The 23,830-nt window shown below is 40.3% G+C and overlaps 1 protein-coding gene across 2 annotated transcripts in view; it reads left to right on the forward strand.

The window, feature by feature from the left end:
* Positions 1–6,969: 6,969 nt before the first annotated feature.
* LOC134348089 (glutamate receptor ionotropic, kainate 1-like) overlaps positions 6,970–23,830 on the forward strand; it is a 370,881-nt gene continuing 354,020 nt past the window's right edge. For both annotated transcript variants that reach the window (XM_063050936.1, XM_063050933.1), the window contains exon 1: positions 6,970–7,176. In XM_063050936.1, coding sequence (XP_062907006.1) covers positions 7,056–7,176 — 121 coding nt within the window. In that variant the 5' untranslated portion in view covers positions 6,970–7,055. The remainder of the gene's footprint in view (positions 7,177–23,830) is intronic.

Raw genomic sequence — 23,830 nt, forward strand, 5'->3', positions numbered from 1 at the left:
CCAGTACACTGCTTCGACAAGCCGGCTAATCCAGGTGAGGTCAGCTGGTGGCCTCGTTCCCTGGTGAGTTCGGGACATGCCTGACCCAGCACGCGAAGTCAAACTGGGCGGATGAGATCTACAGTGGGATCCAACAGTCAGGAAGGTGGTTCTACAATGCTCTGAGGAGAGCAAAGGGCATTACAAGGCACAGAAGATGTCATGGTTATCCACTGCAACCGAGGAAGACCCCAGTTTGTGATGCTTGTTCATACCACTGTACTCGGACTTCTGAGGTCAAGGAAGTGGAACTGATCCAGTGCCACAGCTTTTCCACTTTAAAATCTCTCTTGCACGGGTTTCCTGTCATTGCTGGACATGACAAACAACTCCACCATAAACCTTACCTGCACCATCACCTTCGTATTTGTACCGTGTTGGAAATTCTCAAAACATCGTCCAAGTTACTTAGTTATTTGTTGCTTAGGTATTAACAAAACCCGACCTCCTTTATCGTAGTATGGTCTATCCTGATGGCTTCTTAACTTGTTCATTGGCTAGTTATTACCATAGCTGTGCAGGAAGACTGCAGTATGTTCCAGGATGTGTAACATCTGTACTCATGATCAATAATAATTCATCAATATTCTTCCACGTGGACAAATGTGGAAGCAGTCTACCTCTGTGTGTTCTCCATCTGCTAGTTGAGCAGCTGGGAAGATCTCTTTGTACCACATTCCTAACAAAATCAAAATTAGTAAATATCAAGACTAGTTATGTCTTATTTACTTGTTTTAAATATTTTTCCCAGGGCTTTGCCTTTGCAAATTGAGCTGCATGATTCTCACAAGGCACTTGCAACTCATGTGATTCAAATTCAGTTTCCAATAAAAAAAATTTCCTTTTATAATCAGGAGCTGGGATTATAACTGAGTGGGTCCATCTTTCTAGAATTTCATTGTTGATAGGTCACTGCATCATATTTGAGAATAGTTCTCTAAAGGATATTATGCTATATTGGGTCATGGAGAATATAGTTCTGCATCTTCTATGACAGGTAAGAATTGTAAGTCATAGCCCTCAGGAACACATTCCCACTTTAAGATGTCATCTTGTAAAAGTATTTGCTATTCCCCATATCTAGCTATGGTAGCTCTCCGTTCACTTGTTGGTAATTTGCTTTCATTTTGTAAAGCTGCAAAATCTGTTTTGTATAATAATTGGTTTGTCCTCTTGCAGTGGTCATACTGCAATAAGTGTATGAAATACATGGTAGGGCAGTAATTTCCTGTTCTGTTGGGGTGAAATTCTATGAGGCATAGTGTATGGGGGCTTGTGTTTCTTCTCCCTCATTATATAGCCAATGGCAACAGCGGTTTTTGAAGAAATACAAATTTGAAAAAAGAGAGATTTTGTTAGGTCTCTTGTCCTGAGGTCTATTGCATGCTGAACTGCATTCATCAATTTCTCTGGTGCCTCATAATCCCCTGGGGGTAAAAACAAAAGGATTTTCATTTTTCATTCATTCATTATGTGCCATGTTGTATGACACAGGTGGTCATGATCCCATGATCATGATTGTTCTGGGCAAATTTTTCTACAGAAGTGGTTTGCCATTGCCTTCTTCTGGGCAGTGTCTTTACAAGAAGGTGAGCCCAGCCATTATCAATACTCTTCAAAGATTGTCTGCCTGGCATTACCAGGACTTGTGATATGCACCAGCTGCTCATATGACCCTGATTTGGGGGGCTAAGTAGCTGCTACACCTTACCCAAGGGTGACCTGCAGGCTAGCAGAGGGAAGGAGCATACCCTCCTTTGGTAGAGATGTATCTTCACCCCACCACCCTTTTGTGTACATCTCTTGTATAATGGCTTTGACAATTGACTATAGTCAGTTATGAAATCTCTCGCATAATTCTGTAGGTCTAGGGTTGATTGTAAGGCTTTTAGCATCTTTGGAGATCCTAATCAAGCAATTTTTGTCTAAATTCAGGGATTAAACTATGTCCCTGATTGGTAATTGTCATGCCTAGGAGATTTATTCTGTTGAGATTTTTTATGTTAATTACATAGCCTCTGGCCCAGAAGAAGTACCTTTCTAAGACTTCCTTCCGTAAAGAAAGGGGGTGAAGCTAAAGGTTGTGGCCTATATCTAGTGCTTAACCATCTAGGTTGTGGGTGAAAATTTCTTCCCGAGGCAAGCAGTCTCCAGGGAACTCCTTTGATTTGTCGATTACATCTTCCCTGCCATGGGGCTGGTGTAGAAGAATGCTGTGAATGCGATTGACCCGAGGAATGAGGTTGGTATGCTGACTTTATTACTGACCCTCCGTTACCTTCAGGGGGAAAAGGGGATGATCCTGTGCCAGCTCCTCATTGCCCTTGAGTGGGAACAAGCCACCACCATGTGGGTGTGTAGGGTTCCTTCAACAATCTGAAGCTGTTCATATATCAGGTGTTGATTAATGGCTATTCTAAATATGGTGCAGAGATTTTCACTAGGGTAAAGAGATAAAACTATAGAACCAGAACTAGGTCCCAATCTGCCCTTGTCATTTGTTCTCCAATCTTATCAGCTTTTATTAAGCCCTGGCTTTTGATTACTTTACTCAGTCTGAGTCCGCTGCGTACATCTCCACCTTTTATTTGTTTATAAATCCATGCATATACCTGATATGGATTTCCACACTCATTTGGAGGTGGTACTGAGGCTATGGGAATAACGTTAATGAGAATTGCTGAATATATTGGGGAGTGTCACTGGCCCAGATGGACTGTAACCTCCCGACATTTTGAAGTAACCAATTCAGAATTACTTTGACATCAGCTGAAGGTGTGGCACATACTACCTGCACCCTCTGAATAGTCAAAGGTCCAAGAAATTGCTAAGAAGTTTATACTGGGGAAGCTACAGTGGCTCTATAGGAACCTGTCCCTGTATTCTCCTTTTACTGGCTATAGTCAACCTTTTTACTAATTCTAGTGCACGTTCCCAAGCCATCTGTTCTCCAGGCCTCATTAGTATCTCTATGGTTTACTGTTACAGGGGCTACCTCAAATGTGCCTGGAAGATACGTATGATATCCCCATGCATCAGGATTAAGATATGGGGCATCAGGTTCTATCACAAAAGTATGTGGTCCCCACCTGGGTGCTTAGTTTCTACCTAAAAAGAGGCCAATTTGTTGTATCCAGGTATGAACTATTGCTGCATTTTTGGGATCTGGTACAAATTGTGATGGTCTGAGACCAGCAGGTTGTACAGTTGGGTTTAATCTGTCTGATCTGCATCCCACTCTGTGTTCTATCCCTTCATCATTCCAGTCTCTGACTTGAAGAATAAAATAGTTATCATGTTTAATTTAAGGAGCATTTGGAGTATTAGCTCATATTTCTGCTATACTATTAAGTAATTCCTAATAACGACCAGCATTTGCCTGTGTAGTTGTGGAAAGCCAAGATGTCAACCATTTTATAGCACTGGGTGGGGTGCTGTAGCACTTGTTGAGAGCTCTCTGAGTTGGAATACTCCTAAGTAATAATTCTATCTAAAAAAAACTTTTGATGTATCATAACCACATTTATTTTATTGTTACACATTCAGATCCAAACAACATTCATGAAACACATTTCTATATTAAGCATTTCCAAATTACAACTATTTCTAAAACACAAAACATTTCCAAAACACAGATACAATTCCTATAAACTAAAAAGACATACCAGCAATGGGGTAATAAATAGTCCATCACTGAATTGAAGCCAGAGGAATGGACTCTGGTTCACCCTCTTTTTCTTTCATGCTTCTTGATGATCCTTTCCCCATTCCTGATAAGCCTGAATTGCATCTACATTTATACAATGTCTTCGCCACTTAGGGGACTTCACCTGCATATATTTCCTTAGATGCCCTTTTTACACAAAACGTCTGAAAGCCCTTTTGGAGACACAGATTCCAGCTATCCATAATTAATGCTGTAAAGCTAACTTCCTTGAGTACATATCCTCCCAACTATAAACACATCAATTATTTGATATGCTGAATAATATTATCCAACTGATCTGCAAGCTTCCTGAACAAGGCAACTTAGTAAGAGTTCAAAACGCAAACACAAGGAAATCTGCCAATGCTGGAATTTCAAGCAACACACATAAAAGTTGCTGGTGAACGCAGCAGGCCAGGCAGCATCTCTAGGAAGAGGTATGTTCGACGTTTTGGACCGAGACCCTTCGTCAGGATGACCACAGGTCTCGGCCCAAAACGTTGACTGTACCTCTTCCTAGAGATGCTGCCTGGCCTGCTGCGTTCACCAGCAACTTTTATGTGTGTTGCTTAGTAAGAGATGTCTGTTTTGAAACAAGACAAATTAAATAATTTAAATGGTACTGAAAAAGCCATTGTGTTATCCACTTTGGTGGCAAAAATAGGAAAACAGATTATTATCTGAATGGTGGCCGATTAGGAAAAGGGGAGGTGCAACGAGACCTGGGTGTCATTATACACCAGTCATTGAAAGTGGGCATGCAGGTACAGCAGGCGGTGAAAAAGGCGAATGGTATGCTGGCATTTATAGCGAGAGGATTCGAGTACAGGAGCAGGGAGGTACTACTGCAGTTGTACAAGGCCTTGGTGAGACCACACCTGGAGTATTGTGTGCAGTTTTGTTCCCCTAATCTGAGGAAAGACATCCTTGCCATAGAGGGAGTACAAAGAAGGTTCACCAGATTGATTCCTGGGATGGCAGGACTTTCATATGAAGAAAGACTGGATGAACTAGGCTTGTACTCGTTGGAATTTAGAAGATGAGGGGGGACCTGATTGAAACGTATAAAATCCTAAAGGGATTGGACAGGCTAGATGCAGGAAGATTGTTCCCGATGTTGGGGAAGTCCAGAATGAGGGGTCACAGTTTGAGGATAAAGGGGAAGCCCTTTAGGACTGAGATGAGGAGAAACTTCTTCACACAGAGAGTGGTGAATCTGTGGCATTCTCTGCCACAGGAAACAGTTGAGGCCAGTTCATTGGCTATATTTAAGAGGGAGTTAGATACGGCCCTTGTGGCTATGGGGATCAGGGGGTATGGAGGGAAGGTTGGTGCAGGGTTCTAAGTTGGATGATCAGCCATGATCAAAATAAATGGCGGTGCAGGCTCAAAGGGCTGAATGGCCTACTCCTGCACCTATTTTCTATGTTTCTATGTTTCTATGTTATACGGCACCTCTTAAGCAGCAAGACTGGATGCTATGAGCCAGCAAGTCTGAGCTATAAACAGAGCTTGTCTGCAAAGCTGCTCTGTAGACAATACTTCATTTTAACTTCAAGCTGATTACTGCTTTCCAGTTACATTTTAGGAACTGAAGGCTGGCTCCCATTTATGACCAGAAGCTAAACAATTTTAGTTGGAAGTTTACTGACATCTGTTTGAACTTGAAAAGTGGCAGCTGCTGTGTATGGGAAGCAGTCTTGGCAAAACATGAGGCCCCCAGCCCAGGAAGAAAATATCATTCACAATGGCATGAACTTTGATTTCTCTAACTTCCAGTAATTTCTCCCCTCTCTCTTTTTCCATTTCCCATTCTGGCTCCCCACTTATGCCTTCTCTTCTTTCCTACCAATTACCACCCCTAGTGCCTTTCATCTTCCCTTTTCTTCATAGTCCACTCTCCTCACCTATCAGATTCCTTCTTCTTCAGCCTTTTGCCTTCTCCACCTATCACCTGCCAGCTTCTCACTTCATTCCCCCCCCCCATCCATCTTCCTCCTTACCTGGTTTCACCTATCACCTGGCAGTTTGTACGCCTTTTCCATTCCCCCAACTTTTCTTTATTCTGGATTCTTCCCCCTTCTTTGCCAGTGTTGATGTCTCAGCCTGAAACATCCAGTCCTTTCCTCTCCATAGATGCTACCTAGCTGGCTGAGTTTCTGCAGCGTTCTGTGCGTCTTGCTCTGGATTTTCAACATCTGCAGAGTGTTAAATTGTTCCATGTGGATGGTAAACAAAATAAACACAACGAAGCTGTAACTTATAAAAAAAACTGGAATGCGGTGTCCAGCAGACACATTTTAACACTTTCTTTGGCTTAGATTGACTCCCACACTACAATAACTAATTACCGAACTTCGGGAATACATTTTGAAACCGCTACCTGATGCACTGCTGAATTCAATGGTGCAGAGCTGTCTGCTGCAAGGATACATTATAATTCCGAAGTTCATTGCAGTTAGCCATGTTCTCTAAATAACCACCTCATCTCACATCCCGATTAAGCGGTGTGTGAAAATCCAAAGAAAGGAGTCTTTGACATGGGTGGGCTAGAAAGGAGCAGCGGCATCACGACTTCCTGATAAGGTTCTGGACTGCTGCAGACGCCTGGTTCTTTGACATGGTTCGAAGGCGGGTGCAATGATTTGGTGTCTTTTCCGTTCCCACAGCGACCCTGTGGAATCCAAGGTGTTCAGTTGGGAAACCAGTAAATATCATAGTAAAATAAACTATTACTTAATCAGTAAAGAATTTAACACAAGACAATAAATCTTAAGCATTTCCAGCATTTTCATTGCAAAGTTCACATCTCCAGTTTACAACATCACCGGACATGTGAAAGCCGTGGTATTGCCAGTGGAAATGAGGATTAGATACGAGTTTGGGATTTATCTCTCACTTGCTGGCTGCTTTCTTCGTGTCGCTGCCGTAAGGCTGCTGAGCTTGGACGCAGCGACGAGAAGAGTGCTTTCCGACCGTGTGGTGTATCTCTGCCTCTCTCTCTCTCCACACACAGACAAGATTCAGCTACCGATTCGTGCCGCTACCCAGAGCTCAGCCTGAGCCAACGGGACACGGCGCTGTCTAACTCCCGCCCCGGGAGAGCTAGAGAGCTGGTGCGTGTGTATTTAATTCTGCCGACTCAGACCGAATGTGTTGTGTTTGGTGCATTAAGGAGGGGACAGGCGGCGAAATAGGCTGGGATTGCTCGGCACTGTAACCTGCCATGGAAAGGGGGAAGAGCCGCCGAGTGCTGGATCCCAACAAGCCCTGTCACTTGATTTAGTGGGAAAGGGAGAGCGTGAGGACGATGGGAGCCACCATGTGCTGCGACTCGACCGCGTTACCGAGGGATAGGACGCCTGCACTTTGGCTCCTCTTGTATATATTCATCGTGACCTCGCAGAGTTCTCAACAAGTCCTCAGGATCGGTAAGTTTCTTCCCACCCATCTTCATTGGCTGTCGGTGTACATTGCACTCCCTCCCCCGTCAATATCCGCAGAGAGGCTTTCGGTAACTTGTGTTTTTTTTTGTCTCATAGGTAAGTATGCGTGCGTATGGTTTGGTTGGAAACCGATATAAAGTGGAAGCTACGTGTGTTGGTGATGCCTCGAGAGCTTGAATTGAGCGCGCAGTATAGGCGGCAAAGCGCTGACTCAGATAAGAGATAAGAGATTATATACAGATCTAGAGTGTGCTTTTTGGAAAGTTGGGATCAGAACTATAGTTTTCGTTGTATTTTATTTCCGGACTTGGTTCCGAAACCACCACTTACGATTGGACAATACTGAGAACCATGGAAATCGGAAATTCAAACAGAAAATGTTCGTAGAGCTTGGGCTAGGCAACGGCTAAAGTTTCAAGTCGACGACCTTTCAATAGAATTGGGTGCAACTTATTTTAAGCTCAGTTCTTTTGAACGATCCTCGGACAGAAACATTAACTGCCTTCGTCCCTCTGCAGCCGCTGCTCGTCTTGTTGAGCATTTTTAGCGTTTTTCATCCCATGAGGATGCGAATCATGGGAAAGGCACCTCGATCAAGGCTTGTATTAGCCCCAGAATTAAAAAAAAACACTTCCACAGTGAGAACAGGCCAGTACTGACCGCATTCCACGGTAGTCCGGCTTTATTTTTCACATGAATGTTTCTCTGTGCGTGACAGCAGAACGCTGCTTCTCGAGCGGGTATTAATAAATATCTGCGATGTTCCACACACTGTATTAGCACTGAAGCCAGAATTTAGTGTTCTTTTATAAAATTACTAGGTGCCTTTTATGAGCTGTGCAGTCCTCCGGAGGTTAAGAATTAGTACAGTACATGCGTACGAGTCACTTGTCAACGTGGACACACATTTCAATTAGACGAATGAAGCCGCAATACTGTATTTACCGCTCAAGCAACTCGCTCAGGTGGCAGCGGGAACTCTCTTGCACCACACCTGCTAAGATTGGCAGCCGCCAGAAAAAAATGCCGAGAATGTGTCTCAATTAAAGCTCTGTGTTTTCTTAATCACTTACCCGCGTGGATTTTTCATTAGTGAAATCCGCTAAATATGTAATATCTCCTGAAACACGTCCCAGATGGCTCCGAATCGAATTATCATGTCCTACTTAGTAATTTCAGACTCTACTTTTGATCTTGGTAGATAACATGATTAAATATTTCTCCAAGCTGCCTGTGCAGTGCGTGTTATCTCCTTTCGCCAAATGTCTGATGTGACTAGAAACTCTCTTTAAGTGTCTACCTGTCTCCTAAGTTTGACACGAATCAAAGGTCCATCAGCACAGACGAGGAAAATTGTTTCCATTCAATTCAAGGCATCTGCCATCCTAAACCAATTAAATCGAACGCCCAAATGATACAAGTGTGTCTTCTGTGAGTTTGTTTACTTAGCACTAATTTCATAATTAAGATCAGGAGAACCAGTAGCTTTAGTGTTGCTCTTCACTGGAATGGAAAATATTGAAGCGGTGGACTGAGACAGTGTGACCTTATCAAAATAAATACTAGGATTTCAGTAAAGTCTTTTGATCAGTACCCAATCCTTAGTGTATGTCCTGAATGGAAATTGAACAATTTCCCTTTTGTTCTTATTTGCATTGTAATGTTTTTCAAAGAGGTGACACGTTAAGCAGATGTGAATTTTCCTTTCATGAACCTTGCATTAAACATGATACCTGAAGAAAATGAAAATAAAAAGATCAAATATCACTGCTTTAGGTTTAAGTTGGAACTCTGAGTGTTGCTGTCACTGTTTTTATTTAAGATTTAAAAGTACATAAACTGGCACTCAGTTCTCATGTGGAATGGTCGTTCATTTCAAATATATTGGATTTATGGACCCAATCCTGAGTTAGTTCACTTCGATCTTCTCACATCTACACTCAGCTAGATTGGCAGATCCCTTATTTTACCTGCTTGCTGTTCGGAGATGGACATTATTAAGCGTAGAATGGCTGGGTAGTATGAGCTATCTGGTTCAGCTTTTGAAAAGCGGACTGTGATTAATGGCGTTGAATAAAGCCCTCTGAATTTGCATTGCTTATAAGAGCTGTTGGCAGGCTTCATAGTAGGCTACAGGTCATTCTTGCCTGCAGCTCTACTGGTCTTTTTTGAACTGTGCAGAGGATCGTGGGGGAGAATTAAAAAAAAACGGTGCTGCCATCATGATCAATTCAGCAGATGGAGCTCCTGATCTCAACAGATTCTGGCAAGTGGTAGGGTGGAAGTGATTTTGATTGCTTCCTCAGGTATGGGAAGGAAGGGGGTTGCTGGAGAGATATGAGGATATTGGATAGGGCAAAGGAATTGGTAAAGAAATCCTGCAGCAGTAACTTCCCAGCTGTTGGTACAAAAAGATCGCAGCAGACGTCTACAGGCAGATTAGCTTTCTATCTGTTCATTTGCAAAACAACTGGAGATCAGGAAGAAGAATGAAACAAAATATATTGGTGAGTATTGTAGAGTGTATGAAGTTCATCGGAGATGAGTGTGCAGTTGGAATGGATGGCTACAGCTGAGAGAACTACGATCAGTCCTATAACTGCGACCTGCAACTTTCATCCGGTGAAGGAAAGTCCTTCCCCGCGGGATTAGCAAAAAAGATTAGGCAGAAAGCTATTGGGAACTGAGTTTAATCATATGCTGGAGGCAGATTATAGAACTAGGAAATAATGGAGGGAATAATCTTCTAAAAATAAGCTTTTCGGTATTGGCAGATGTTAATAAAATAGACTGTAATCAAACCTCAGCAAATAGTTTTCCGGGAAATTGCAACATATTTCGTTCAGTAACGCTTACTGATGTGGTCAATTTGCTATTTCAACGAAGTAAATTTTAAGTCTCATCCTTTCACTGGTTAATTGTAAATTTAACAAAAAGGTCAGTGTCACCTTCTGTTATATTTTATGCCCCTTTTAATTTTTTGTTTGCTTTTGTTCCCACATGATGGCTGATAGTGATGAATCAAAATTCTGGACAATAGCTCAGAATTCATAGTGCATTCAATTACATTTCTACCTTTCCTTTCTTGTGTTATCATTACCCAGTGAAAGGCAGTTCAGAAAAGGACACTTCCTGATTTTAGCAATAAATTTTTATCCTGCCAGAATGAAATATTATTCCCATTTATACCTCCACTGGACTCATTTTTTATTTCTTTACCACCCACTTCTACCTTGCCACATCATTTCTTCTGTGAATAAATATTTCTGGCCTTTCACCATATAATAGGCCAAATATTTTTTTTCTTCAGGTATTCTCCATTCCTCTTCACTGAAAATTTGTTTCATTTTTAATTTTTTCTAGTTCCGATGAGAGCCTTTTTCCTGATGCACTGTGTATTTTCAGTTTTTCACGGTTTTGATTTTCAATAGCAAATTTGATTCTGCTTTTGGTAGAAATTTTACTTACTCATTTGTAGAATTAAATTAAATATTTTTCCACTCAGTATGATTTTGCTTTCATGCCCATTTAAAGTCCCACTTCTTTCAAACTTTCTCAATTCAGTTGCCTTTTCTCTCAGGTTGTCCTCTTATTTGATAAGACCATACAACCGTTAGACATAGGAGCAGAATTAGGCATTCAACCCATCAAGTCTGCTCTACCATTCCATCATGAGTGATTTATTAACCCTCTCAATCCTATTCTCCAGCACTTTTCCTGCAACCATTAACACCCTTACTAATCAAAAATCTATCAACCTCCACTTTAAATATAGATTAGATTAGATGAGATTCAAGTTTATTGTCATTGTGATGAGTACAGATACAAAACCAATGAAACGCATTTAGCATCTGACTAGAAATGCAAAGAATAGTGTTATTTACAAAATAACTGCAAATTAAAATACCCAATGAATTGGCCTCCACAGCCATCCGGGGCAATGAATTCCACAGATTCACCACCCTCTGGCTAAAGAACTTCCTCCTCATCTCAGTTTTAAAGGGACATTCTTCTATTCTGATGCTGTCCCCTCTGGTGCTAAACTCTCCAACTATAGGAAACATCCTCTCCACTTCCACTCTATTTAGGCCTTTCATTATTTGATAGGTTTCAATGAGATCCTCCCTCCCCCACCAGTTTCTTCTAAAATTCAGCAAACACAGACCCATAACCATCCAAACACTGCTCATATGTTAAGTTTTTTAATTTCCGGGATTACTCTTGTGAATTTCCTCTGGGCCCTCTCCAAAGCCAGCACATCTTTTCTTAGGTAAGAGCTCAGAACTGCTCACAATACTAGAAGAGTGGTCTGACCAGTGTCTTAAAGCCTCAATCTCTTTGGTCAGAACACTTCTGGAGTATTATAATTGTGTCTTCCTGGTGGCTTCTTCTCAGTTCTGTTTTTGCTGGATTTGCATTCATTGCTAATCATAATGAATGTTAATTTCAATCTGTTCTTGCCTGTAATGGCAAAAACTGAGATAAAATAGAAGAAAAATGCAGACTAAAATTAGCTTTGTACTCAGACTAGAGAGAAGGATGAGCAGAAAGGAAATGGTTTTAAAAACAAAATGATTTTTTGCCACCTGTGCTTCTTGTACATTTTAATTTGGAAAAAATAAAAGTATTAAGTACTGCTAAGAGAGGTAAATGTATTAGATTGAGTCAAAATATGTATTGTTTTATTCTCTTGATTGAATTAGATTACATTGATTTTATGCTCTCATGGTTAAATTGCAAAGTCACTGATAAATATAGAAGATTTCATTTATTCGTATTTTAAATGGATTTTGTGTCATTAATTAGAAATTTTAAAATAATATTTTGGGTAAAACAATTTCTCACAGTTAGCAACCATTTTGCATAACTGGATTCATTTGCTTCCTTTCCCTTTAAAGAGAAACAGTGGAAAATAAATTGTTTCACAATCTCGTAAATATTTAATGGTTGTTGTGATCACTGGGATTGACCTCACATTGCCATCATCCACTGTCTTCTCATTTTGGCCCTTAAACTTTTAAAAATTGATTTTGTCACGCTCATGGATTTACGCAGGATAGGCTCCATGATCTTTCCAGGTCTGGTAACTCAACTTCTATGAGGGAACAAAGAAATTATTTTTATTGAAGATTACCTGTCATCAAGACTTCTACTCATGCATTGCGCAGCTATTAAATGAGTTATCCTGATCAAAAATAAATATCATGCATGGTTACAATCAATTCAGTCTCATGGATGAATGCAAATCTGAAAAGCTTGCTCCTTTTAATTCCTCATCACTTAGGTCTACTGGCAAGATCAGCATTTTTTTACTTAGAGATACAGCACGGTAACCGGCCCTTTTCTGGCCCACGAAGCCTGCACTGCCCAATTACTTGCATGTGACCAATTAACCTATTTAATCCATATGTCTTTGGACAGTGGGAGGCAACCGGAGCACCCGGAGGAAGCCCATGCAGTCTTGCAAGAATGTACAAAATGCTTACCTCTTGCTCATCTCTTTTTTTTGTAATTTATTTTTTGTTGAATTTCATCATCAATCAAACATTTCCACAAGATGTATTTCAGATACTCTACATATATATATCATATAATCATATTTGTCACGAATTTCCACTTAATATTTATCTGAGGTATACACTTATAGAAAGGAGAGGAAAGAAAGAACAATCAAAAGAAGAAAACTATGTACAGAGTAGGGAGTGATTTTTTTTACAACATATTCATTGACTTGTGAGAATAAAATCAGGCCTATGAGGTGTTATGTAGTTAAACCATTTTTCCAGTATGAATAAAATTGTTCCAACTTATGATTAACAGATACTGTTATCTTCTCCATTTTGTAAATGTTCATTGTAATTTCCATCCATACATTTAAAGTTGGGCTCTCTGTGATAACCATTTCCTAATAAGGGTCTTTTTACCAGCCACCAGCAGTACATTCATTAAATATTTATCTTTCAACCATTCTTGAGGTATATACCCAAAATATATGGTCTTACTCTCTGAGGGTATTTCACATTTAAAGATGTCTTGTAGGGCATTGTGTATCCCACTCCAATGGTCTTTGATAACGGGGCATTCCCAGAAAATATGATAATGGTCTGCATTCTAATTTCCACAATTTCTCCAGCAAACAGGGGGATTACTATCATAATGGGATTTCTGAGAGGGTGTGATAAAATATCTTATCAACTTTTTCCACCGGAACTCCCTCCATTTCTGTGAACTGGTACACTTCCATTGATACCTCCATATTATTGTCCATTCTTCCTCAGATATTATTATCCCTCCTTCCTTCTCCCGTTTTGTTTTAATGTATGAAGTCGAATGTGTTTTAAGATTTGACAAACCCTTATACATGCTTGAAATTTTTCTACTACCGTTGTCTGAATTATATGCTTTTCTAAATCGCTCTATCAGAAGGTGCAGGTGAGCAACCTTAGCACTTCGCAGAGCTTCTTGGCCACACTGAATGGACTAACAGCCAGCAGTTCCATGGAGAACAGCTCGTAGTGTGCAGGTTGTCCACAGTACATCTGTGACTTTTGCATTTCCAAATGTGGAAGTCCAAGATGAGCTGGAGGTCATCCACCCAGTGTACAAATAGTGAACTCATTTATTGAAATGGAATTGCCAAACTTGGGAAATGGTTGATTCAAACAAGATTCTGAGTTCTTTTAATTTGACTTGCTTTCAATATTTTTATTGAGTTTTTTATTTTAATGTTTCAGTTACCTAAATCTATAAATCTGTTTTAGTAATTGGATTGTTATTGTCACATGTAGCGAAATACAGTAATAAACTTTGTTTTGCGTGCCTTCTATACAAATTGTTTCATCACATCAGTACATTGAGATAGAACAAGGGAAAAACAGTAACAATGCAGAAAAAAGAGTTATGGTTACAGAGAGTGCATTGCAGGCAGACATTAAGGAATATGACCATAACAAGGTAGATTATGAAGTCAAGACTTCATTTTATTTTACAGGAGGTCTGTTCAGTAGTCCTCTAACAGGATAGAAGCTATCCTTGGACGTATCAGTACAGGCTTTCAGATATTTGCATCTTCTGTCCACTGGGAGGGGGAAAAGAGAGAAAGTCTGGGGTGGGTTAGGGCTTTGATCCTGTTGTCTGCTTTGCCGATGCAGTAAAGGGTACACAGGGCTCACATAGAGAAAGCCGGTTTATGTGAATTGGACACGTCTTTCTGTAGTTTCTTGTTGCTTGGGCAAAGCGTTGCCGTACCAAGCCGTGATGCATCCAAATAGGAAGCTTTCTGTGGTGCACCTATTAAACTTGGTAAAACCAAATGTAACAGGCTTCTTCATCCTGCTGACGAAGTAGAGACTCCTAAGAACATAAGAATTTGGAGCAGGAGTGACCATCTGGCCCGTTGAGCCCGCTCCGTCATTCAATCAGATCATGGCTGATCTGGCCATGGACTCATCTCCACCTACCTGCCTTTTCCCCATAACCCTTAATTCCCCTACTATGCAAAGATCTATCCACCTGAAGGGATTCCTTGGCCATAATGTCTCTGTGATTGAACCAAGACAAGTGACAGGTGATGTTTACACCTGGGAACTTAAAGCCCTCAACCCTCTCAATCTCATCACTATTGATGTAAGCAGGACTGTGTGCAACTCCCTACTTCCTGAGGTCAATGATCAGCTCTTTTGTTTTGCTGAATTGAGGATAAGGTTTTGTCATGACACCATACCACTTGACTCTCGATCTCCTTCCTAGATTTCAATTTATCATTATTGAAATTCAGCCCAACAGAAAAAATTAAAAAGAATTCAAACTTGAAATTGCTATAAATATTGGAAAGAAGTTAGTGAAGTAAATAATTTGAGTTAACATAACAGTATTTTCCAGTTTGATCTCATATATATATATTTAAATTGGTTTATTATTATACAGTGAAAAACTTGACATCCATACTGTTCGTACAGATCAACTCATTACAACAGTGTACTTAGGTAGTATCATGTAAAGCAAATACAGAGTGCAGAATCAAGTGTTACATATAACCATATAACCATATAACAATTACAGCACAGAAACAGGCTGTCTCGGCCCCTCTAGTCCATGCCGAACTCTTACTCTCACCTAGTCCCACGGACTTGCACTCAGCCCATAACCCTTCATTCCTTTCCTGTCCATATAGCTATCCAATTTAAATTTAAATGACAATATCGAACCTGCCTCAACCACTTCTGCTGGAAGCTCGTTCCACACAGCTACCACTCTCTGAGTAAAGAAGTTCCCCCTCATGTTACCCCTAAACTTTTGCCCTTTAACTCTCAATTCATGTCCTCTTGTTTGAATCTCCCCTACTCTCAATGGAAAAAGCCTATCCACGTCAACTCTATGTATCCCCCTCATAACTTTAAATACCTCTATCAAGTCCTCCCTCAACCTTCTATGCTCGGTAGAGAAAGAAAGTGCATTTTCACAGTAGAGAGAAAGTGCAGAGTAGGTAGACAGTTAGGTGTAAGATCACAACAAGGTCAAAGAGTCTATTTTATAGTACTAGTGAAACATTGGAAGCACTTCTAATAGTGGGATAGAAGCTGTTTCGAGTCTAGTAGTACAAGCTTTCAAGCTGTTGTATCTTCTGCCAGATGGAAGAGCGGAGAAGAATATCTAGAGCAGGTGGGATCTTTGATTATGCTGGCTACTTTACCCAGGTCGTAAGAAGTATAGACAGATTCTGTGGAAGGGAGGCTAGTACCGTGATGTGTTGAGTGGTGTCCACAAGCCGTAATGCATCCAGGTAGAATGCCTTCTGTGGTGCTTTGGTATTAATTGGTGAGGTTCAATGGGTTATGCCGAATCTCTTTAGCCTCATGAGGAAGCAGAGGGACTGATGAGTTTTCTTGGCTGTGGCATCAATGTGGTTAGACAGGACAGACTATTGGTGATCACACATACTGTAGGAACTTGAAATTCTCAAGACCCTTAACCTTAGCACCAGTGATGTAAATATCAGTATGTCGACTGCACCCCTTTCATGAACTCTGTTTAGACACTTTGTTCATAGCCACTGTATGGATTTTGTTAGGATCTTTTGATACTTGTTGACATGGGATATGATTGGTATATATTGGCAAACGTTTCCATGTTCTATTGGTTAGAATTTGGCAAAAGTGTACTGTACATAGTATCCATAGTCTTCAACCACTACAATTAAGAAAGCAGCTTATTCAGTTCTTTGAATCTGCAATTTTACGTTGAGCACATTTGATCTGCCACTGAATGTTAGGTCCAAGGATGAGGAGGATAACTGGGTTTAAAAAGATTTGAAAAGAGGCTGAATAAATGAGGAAGACAACCAGACTGAGCTTTTGGAGCCCAGTAAGTACAAGAGGAAAATATCTTAAACATATTAACCTTGAAACACTGTGGAAACATCTTTAAAAAGATGTTGTGTTGGATTGAAGCTGGAAGTAGGATTTTGTACTGAATAACAATAATATTACATATCTAGGATTGAGTCAGAGGAGTTTAGTTTCCTTTGACAGAAAAAAATGGCACTCAACTTTTGAATAGCCATAAGAATTTAGTTCTGAAGTGCAAAATGCATTTTGCTGTGAAAGTGGAAACTTCACTGATAATGAGTTTTAAGTTAAATCAATAGAGATTGAGAAGCAAAGATTGTCACGTGATCAGTAAGGAGGCACTATCAAAGGGGAGAGACCATAAGACATAGGAGCAGAAAAAGGCCATTTGGCCCATCAAGTCTACTCCACCATTCCGTCATGATTGATTTATTATTCCTTTCACTCCCATTCTCTTGCCTTCTCTTCATAACCTTTGATGCCCTGAGACGTGTTACTTACTGAATAAACTAGAGAAATGAATTTGAGAAACTTACTTCAAGTATTAGTTGGCAAAGTGGCAATATTAATTACTATTCAGACAACTTATATTCAAATAACAGTGATTTATTGAGCATCACACACAAAATGCTGGTGAACACAGCAGGCCAGGCAGCATCTATTGGAAGAGGTACAGTCGACGTTTCGGGCCAAGACCCTTCGTCAGGACTAACTGAGAGAAGAGAAGTGATTTATCAATGTTATTCTTACTTATTATGGAATCGCAATGTTGTGATTCCCTCTTTATTGCCTTTTTAATGGTCTAGTAAACCATTCTGAGTACAGATGGGCAATGACTGTCAACCCTGCCAACAACTATTTCATGGCAGGAATGAATTAAACTTCTATTCAATGATCTTTGTTCTTTGAACTTGGTATAAATATTGGAAAGAGGTAATTAAAGTAAATAACTTGATTAAATCATTAAGATGTTGTTTGGCTGTTGACACATTATGTAATAATGATTCTACTTACAGAAATTGTTATTTTCTGAAAATTACATTTGAATACTGCAACACCTACCTTATGGATCTTGTTTGTACCTTTTGATGCTGGGTATCAGGAGAATATATCAAACACTTACAGGTTCTGTAGGCTGGATATCAATGACGATTTAAAATACATTATTCACATAGCCTGGAAACATTTTAGTATTAAATACCCTACATTTGTAGACCAAGATGTTTACTCCCCAGTCAAGGAAACAGTGGAGAAACAAAAAGAAATGCTGTTCTCTAAAGATGGCTTTGCCCATTCCACAATCCAGTTTGGTTCTAGAGAGTAATTGTAACATTATGAATTGTATTTTTTAATTCGATATTTACTTTGAAAAGTGTGTTGCATTTAGAAATGTTGTCAAGTCAAAACTTTTTGTATAAAGGTAAAGCTTAAAACAGCATATCAAATTCAAAACAAGATTGGATTAGATTAACTGACTTTTGGGAGAGGAAGGTAAAAACAAACTGTTTAACCTTAAAATTGTTCTCCCAAGTAGTTTCATGTATACCTGGTTCTGCCAGAACAGTCCATGGGTGTACCATCAGTCTTTTGACTTCTGATTCTCCTGAAATAAATTATGCGATTTGAATGATTAATACTGTTTTTGATGAGCAGGTCAGCCAGAAACTTGTCTTGATGGTGAGATGCTCTGTGAACTTGAATTGCCACAAATTAATTGTTGATTTGTGTGGCTCCAAGGTTGCCTTTACTGAAACAACATTTTACATTGAATGTTACCATGATTTTCGTGAAGTTGCTCAATTTGCACGGTAATTGTTCATTAAACTCAAGACAGAAATTTAACTCTGATAATTATCACTCTAAGTACATTTTAAATGATGTGAAAATTGTTATTGACTAGCAATAAACCTCTCTTATCCAGAAAGTGAATGGTTATTGTAATTCGTTCAGTTGCAAGTTGTTTTAAAATTATATTATCAACTTTTACACTCACTCTATTCCTATTTCATCCATTATTGTTTTAAGATTAAATGTTTGAGCAATTTGTTTGCCAACTCTCAGATGTTCTTTTGCCAATTAATAAGCTATTTTGTGGAAAAGTTTCAAAAGTCTACAGGCGCAAATGTAGGTTTAGTTAATGCGGAATGGATTCCTCATGACATCCAAATCTGGAGCCTTTTGTTTTGCAGTGTAACAACATGAGAAGTTTAAGATTATTGGGCAAACATGCTCAGATCTAATTTACCAGAACTTCAAAGTGCTGTGAAATCCATTGCTTTAATTTGCATAATCCCGCAACCATTTTATTGTAAATAAGCAAAACAATATCATAGAAATTAGTGTTGGTATTCTGCTCTTAGTATAATGCTAGTGAACCATGGTGATGTTCTGTGGACTGTGGACAATATTTATAAATATATTTTTAAATATACCCCTTTTGAGTTATCTGCAACATGCAATTTCCCTCTAAGCAATGTACTTTTAAGTCAATTTAATGAATAATATACAGATTTCATGACTGTCTGAAGGTCTTGGTGGACCAGGCAGGTACGGCACCTTTAAGGAGACAGAAGTTCATCACCGCGGCCAAAAGTGAAATGGGGGGGGGGTATTTTTCGAGCCAGGCTGAAATGCAGAGGGATGAGGCCCCCTCTTCCCAAGATCTTGTTAGCAAATGTGCAGTTGGTGGAGAATAAAACTGAGGATATGAGGGCAAGATTGCTGCATTGGAGGAACATGAAGGAATGTCGTATTCTATGTCTGAGCTGACGTGGCTTCCTGCCAGCACGAACAGATGGGGTACCCGGCCAAGCACTAAACGCCTGTGCTGACCAACGAGCTGGAGTATACTCTGAAATCTTTAACCTCTCACTTTGGCAGTCTTGTTATTTTGGAGGATCTGTCCTGGGCCCAGCACAGTAAGTGCAATTATAATGAAAGCATGGCAGTTCCTCTACTTCCTTAGAAGTTGCGAAGATTTGGTATGACATCTAAAACTTCGATAAACGTGTAGTGGAAAGTATATTAACTGGCTGCATCATAACCTGGTATGGAAACACCAATGCCCTTGAAAGAAAATGCTACAAAATGTAGTGGATACAACCCAGTCCATCATGGGTAAAGCCCTCCCCACCATTGAGCACATCTGCAAGGAGTATTGTCACAGGAAAGCAACATCCATCATCAAGGGACCCTCACCTCACCAGACATGCTTTCTTCTCACTACTGCCATCAGGAAGAAGGTACAGGAGCCTCAGGACTTGCATCACCAGGTTCAGGACCTGTTGCTAATACTTAAATATCAGGCTGTTGAACCAGTGAGGAGAACTTCAGTTAACTCCATTTGTACCATCATTGAAATGTTCCCACAGCCAATTGACTCACTTTCAAGGACTCTTCATCACATGTTCTCGATATATTGAATTGAATTGAGTTGGCTTTTTTACTTACATCCTTTATATACATAAGGAGTAAAAATCTTTATATTATGTCTCTGTTAAATGTGCAATTTAGAGTACTGGTTTCCCCCGCCATCCAAAGGTAGAGCGTTCCTATGAAATGGTTCATAAGCTGGAAGGTCGTAAACTGAAGAAGCAATTACCATTTATTTATATGGGAAAAATTTGTGAGCGTTCACAGACCCAAAAAATAACCTACCAAATCATGCCAAATAACACATAAAACCTAAAATAACAGTAACATATAGTAAAAGCAGGAATGATATGATAAATACACAGCCTACATAAAGTTGAAATACTTTTCTGCCATCATTACACTGTCCACCGTAGCGAAAATCTCACACAAGAGCTCTCGGCAGAAACACTCAGCGCAAGCGCTCTCGGCAGAAGCACTCTCTCCAGTAACTTTTAAGCTATGAAGCTGCCAAATCATACCAAATAACACATAAAAATGCACAGCCTATTTAAAGTAGAAATAATGTATGTACAGTGTAGTTTCACTTACCGGAATTGGGAAGACAGCAAGCACACTGATGATGGTGTGTTAGGCTGAGTCGTCGGAGATTGGGGTGGTGGAACACTGGGGTGTCATCTCATCATCGCCTGTTTCCATCAGGGCAGGCAGGTTATCTTCTTCTATTCTGCCTACCTTGGTGTTGAAGGTCGATGTTCGTCGTCTGCTGTGGCTGTTGTAGAAAGCTTGAAAAACAACAGTATGCTTGACTGCTTAACCTTGCACATTTTTCTATCATACAGTTCTTTGTAATCACTCAAACCATCCTGTAAATATGCCCTAACCCTACGTACCATTTCAAAATTAAAGTCGTACTTTTCTGCAATCATTGTTGTCAATTGCAGCGAAAATCTCACGCAGTTGCTTCACATTCAGTTCCTGGACGACTTCACTTTCGGTCCGTTTGCTACTGCATTCAGTTTTGATTGTTATCCTTTCCTCTTCCAATTGCATCAGCTCTTCATCTATCAGTTCTTGGTCATGGGATGCCAAAACCTCTTCAACATCATCTTCATCAACTTCCACAAGCCAAACTCACTTCGTCCTTACTTCGTTCACCACGATCGAAACGCTTAATTATGTGAGTTTTACGCTAAGTGTAACACCCTTATGAGCTCTTTTAGGCTTTTCTGATACCTTAGAACTCATCTTGCTAACGGATGCTCAAAATAAATCGACATAAAGCACAGATGCTTACAAGCACGTGTTTAAGCAATGCCGGCTAGAATGCAGTTCTGGGGGAGGAGTTTGGCTGCTTGGGGCACGCGCTGCCTTTTTTCATAACAGTGAAAACATCTTCTGTTAGCGAAAACAGGTAACTAATGTAGGTCTTTCGTAACAGTGAGGTGTCGTAAAGCGAACGTTCGAAAAGCAGGGGACACCTGCAATTTATAATAAATAGTATGTACAACAGGATAGCCAATATAACATAGAAATACAGTTGTGTTGGTGCATGGCCAAGTGGTTAAGGTGTTTGTGTAGTGATCTGAAGGTCGCTAGTTGGACCCTTGGCTGAGGCAGCGTGTTGTGTCCTTGAGCAAGGCACTTAACCACACATTGCTCTGCGACGACACCGGTGCCAAGCTGTATGGGTCCTAATGTCCTTCCCTTGGACAACATCGGCAGCATGGGGAGGGGAAACTTGCAGCATGGGCAACTGCCGGTCTTCCATACAACCTTGCCCAGGCCTACACCCTGGAAACCTTCCAAGGTGCAAATCCATGGTCTCACGAGACTAACAGATGCCTATAAAATAAAAGCATGAGTTAATCAGTTTGATGGCCTGTTGGAAGAAGCTGTCCTGGAGCCCGTTGGTCCTAGCTTTTATGCCGTGACACCGTTTCCTGGATGGTAGCAGCTGGAACAGTTTGTGATTAGGGTGATTCGGGTCCCCAATGATCCTCCGGGCCCTTTTTACGCACCTGTCTTTGTAAATGTCCTGAGTAGTAGGAAGTTCACACCTACAGTTGTGCTGGGCTGTCCGCACCACTCTTTGCAGAGTCCTGAGATTGAGGGAAGTACAGTTCCCATACCAGGCAGTGATGCAGCCAATCAGGATGCTCTCAATTGTGCCCCTGTAGAAAGTTCCTTGGATTTGGGGGGCCCACATCAAACTTCTTCAGCCGTCTGAGGTGAAGGAGGTACTGTTGTGCCTTTTTCACCATACAGCTTTTATGTATAGACCACATGAGATCCTTGGTGATGTTTATGCCGAGGAACTTAAAGCTGATCTATTGATGTCAATAGGAGCTAGCCTGTCTCCATTCCTCCTGTAGTCCTTATTCCTCCTGTATTCCTCCTTATTTATTAATTATTATTATTATTATTATTCCTTTCTTTTTGCATTTGTACTTAGTTGTCTTTTGCACACTGGTTGAATGCCCAAGTGTGTGCAGATTTTCCTTGATTCTGTTACATTTATGGCTATTATTCAATGGATTTATTGAGTATGCCCACATGAAAATGAATCTCTGGGCTATATATGGTGCCATATATGTACTTGGATAATGCACTCACTTTGAACTTGGTCATGATGGTTGCTGCACTCAGAATTCTCGGTTGTTATTAATTCTTTTTATTTCTAAGCTGATGCTACCAACTATGTATTTTAAGACTGAGTACTTTCTGAGTTTAGCCAGCACCAAAAAATCTGAGCACAAATATCTTTACAGACACTTCAGTGCAATAGAAGTGGAATTTTTAGAAATGCTGTTTTCCAAATAAGATCTTAAATAAGGCTCTATCTGCTTTCTCAAAAGATTGTCTAAAATGATGAATATAATATAATTAATGTGTGTGCAAGTACATCTCTCACTTCTAATAGAAATAATGCTAAGTAATTAGAGAAACGTGAAGTGATCTGGGGAACTGCTAGAACTAGTGCAGCTCTCTACTCCATGTGTGTATTATTCACGTCATACATATGCCAAACAGTTTTCCATACTTATTCCAGCAAAATTCCCATGGAGTGATTGATAAGGAAACCAATTAGTGGTAACTATGATCCTGAAACTAAGGTGCAGAATGCAGACGATACCGATGTGTGTATATACTTGGAAGTCAGGGCCCCATGACCTGTTCAAAAACCACATGAAAGTTTGGGCCCTACTCATAACCTCTGCAAAATCAACCTGCACCTGCTGCACAAAATTGCTCTCCTATAATAAAGGTTCATAGTAGGAACTTGGAAAACCTGTGCCTTTCCACACCTTAGGAGGGATCTCTTGCCAATATTGATGGTGCAATTCACCACTAATGAACCAGCACTATCTTCGGTCAATGAGAGAAAGGGTTTAAAGATCAAGACCTTGACCTGGTATAGAACTTATGGTCCACTCAGTCGTGGAATCCCTACTCTTACAAATGCCTAGACTACCTACATTTGTCATCTCAAGGTGCCATCGATAGACTATCTGCACAATCCTCTAACTCTATTGTTAGAGATAAGCAAGCCAATGGATGCCTCCTCTCCTAGGTCAACATTTCCACCATTAAAACTTCAGTTATACTCAATTGAGTACACATAAATACTCTTTTCTGAGCGGAGCGAGGGGATAAAAACAGTTGTGATCAAAATTTCTTCAAAGAAATGTATCATCCCCAACCTCTGGCCAATGCAGTTAAAGCAGAAAAAGAGCATTCAGCTATGGAGAACAATGAAGTCATACATTGTGAGCACACTGAAGTCCTAAACAAAGAATGGAAGGAGTGCTTCACCTCGTAAGCTCCAATCTGCTCACTCTGTCAGCGACTCCCTCTCCTGTCTGTGGATAACTCTCCATTCCCACATTGGGTACATTAGTCACCTCAGAGCCCACAAC

The sequence above is a fragment of the Mobula hypostoma genome, chromosome 6 (assembly GCF_963921235.1).
Source record: "Mobula hypostoma chromosome 6, sMobHyp1.1, whole genome shotgun sequence".
In the NCBI taxonomy this organism is placed as follows: domain Eukaryota; kingdom Metazoa; phylum Chordata; class Chondrichthyes; order Myliobatiformes; family Myliobatidae; genus Mobula; species Mobula hypostoma.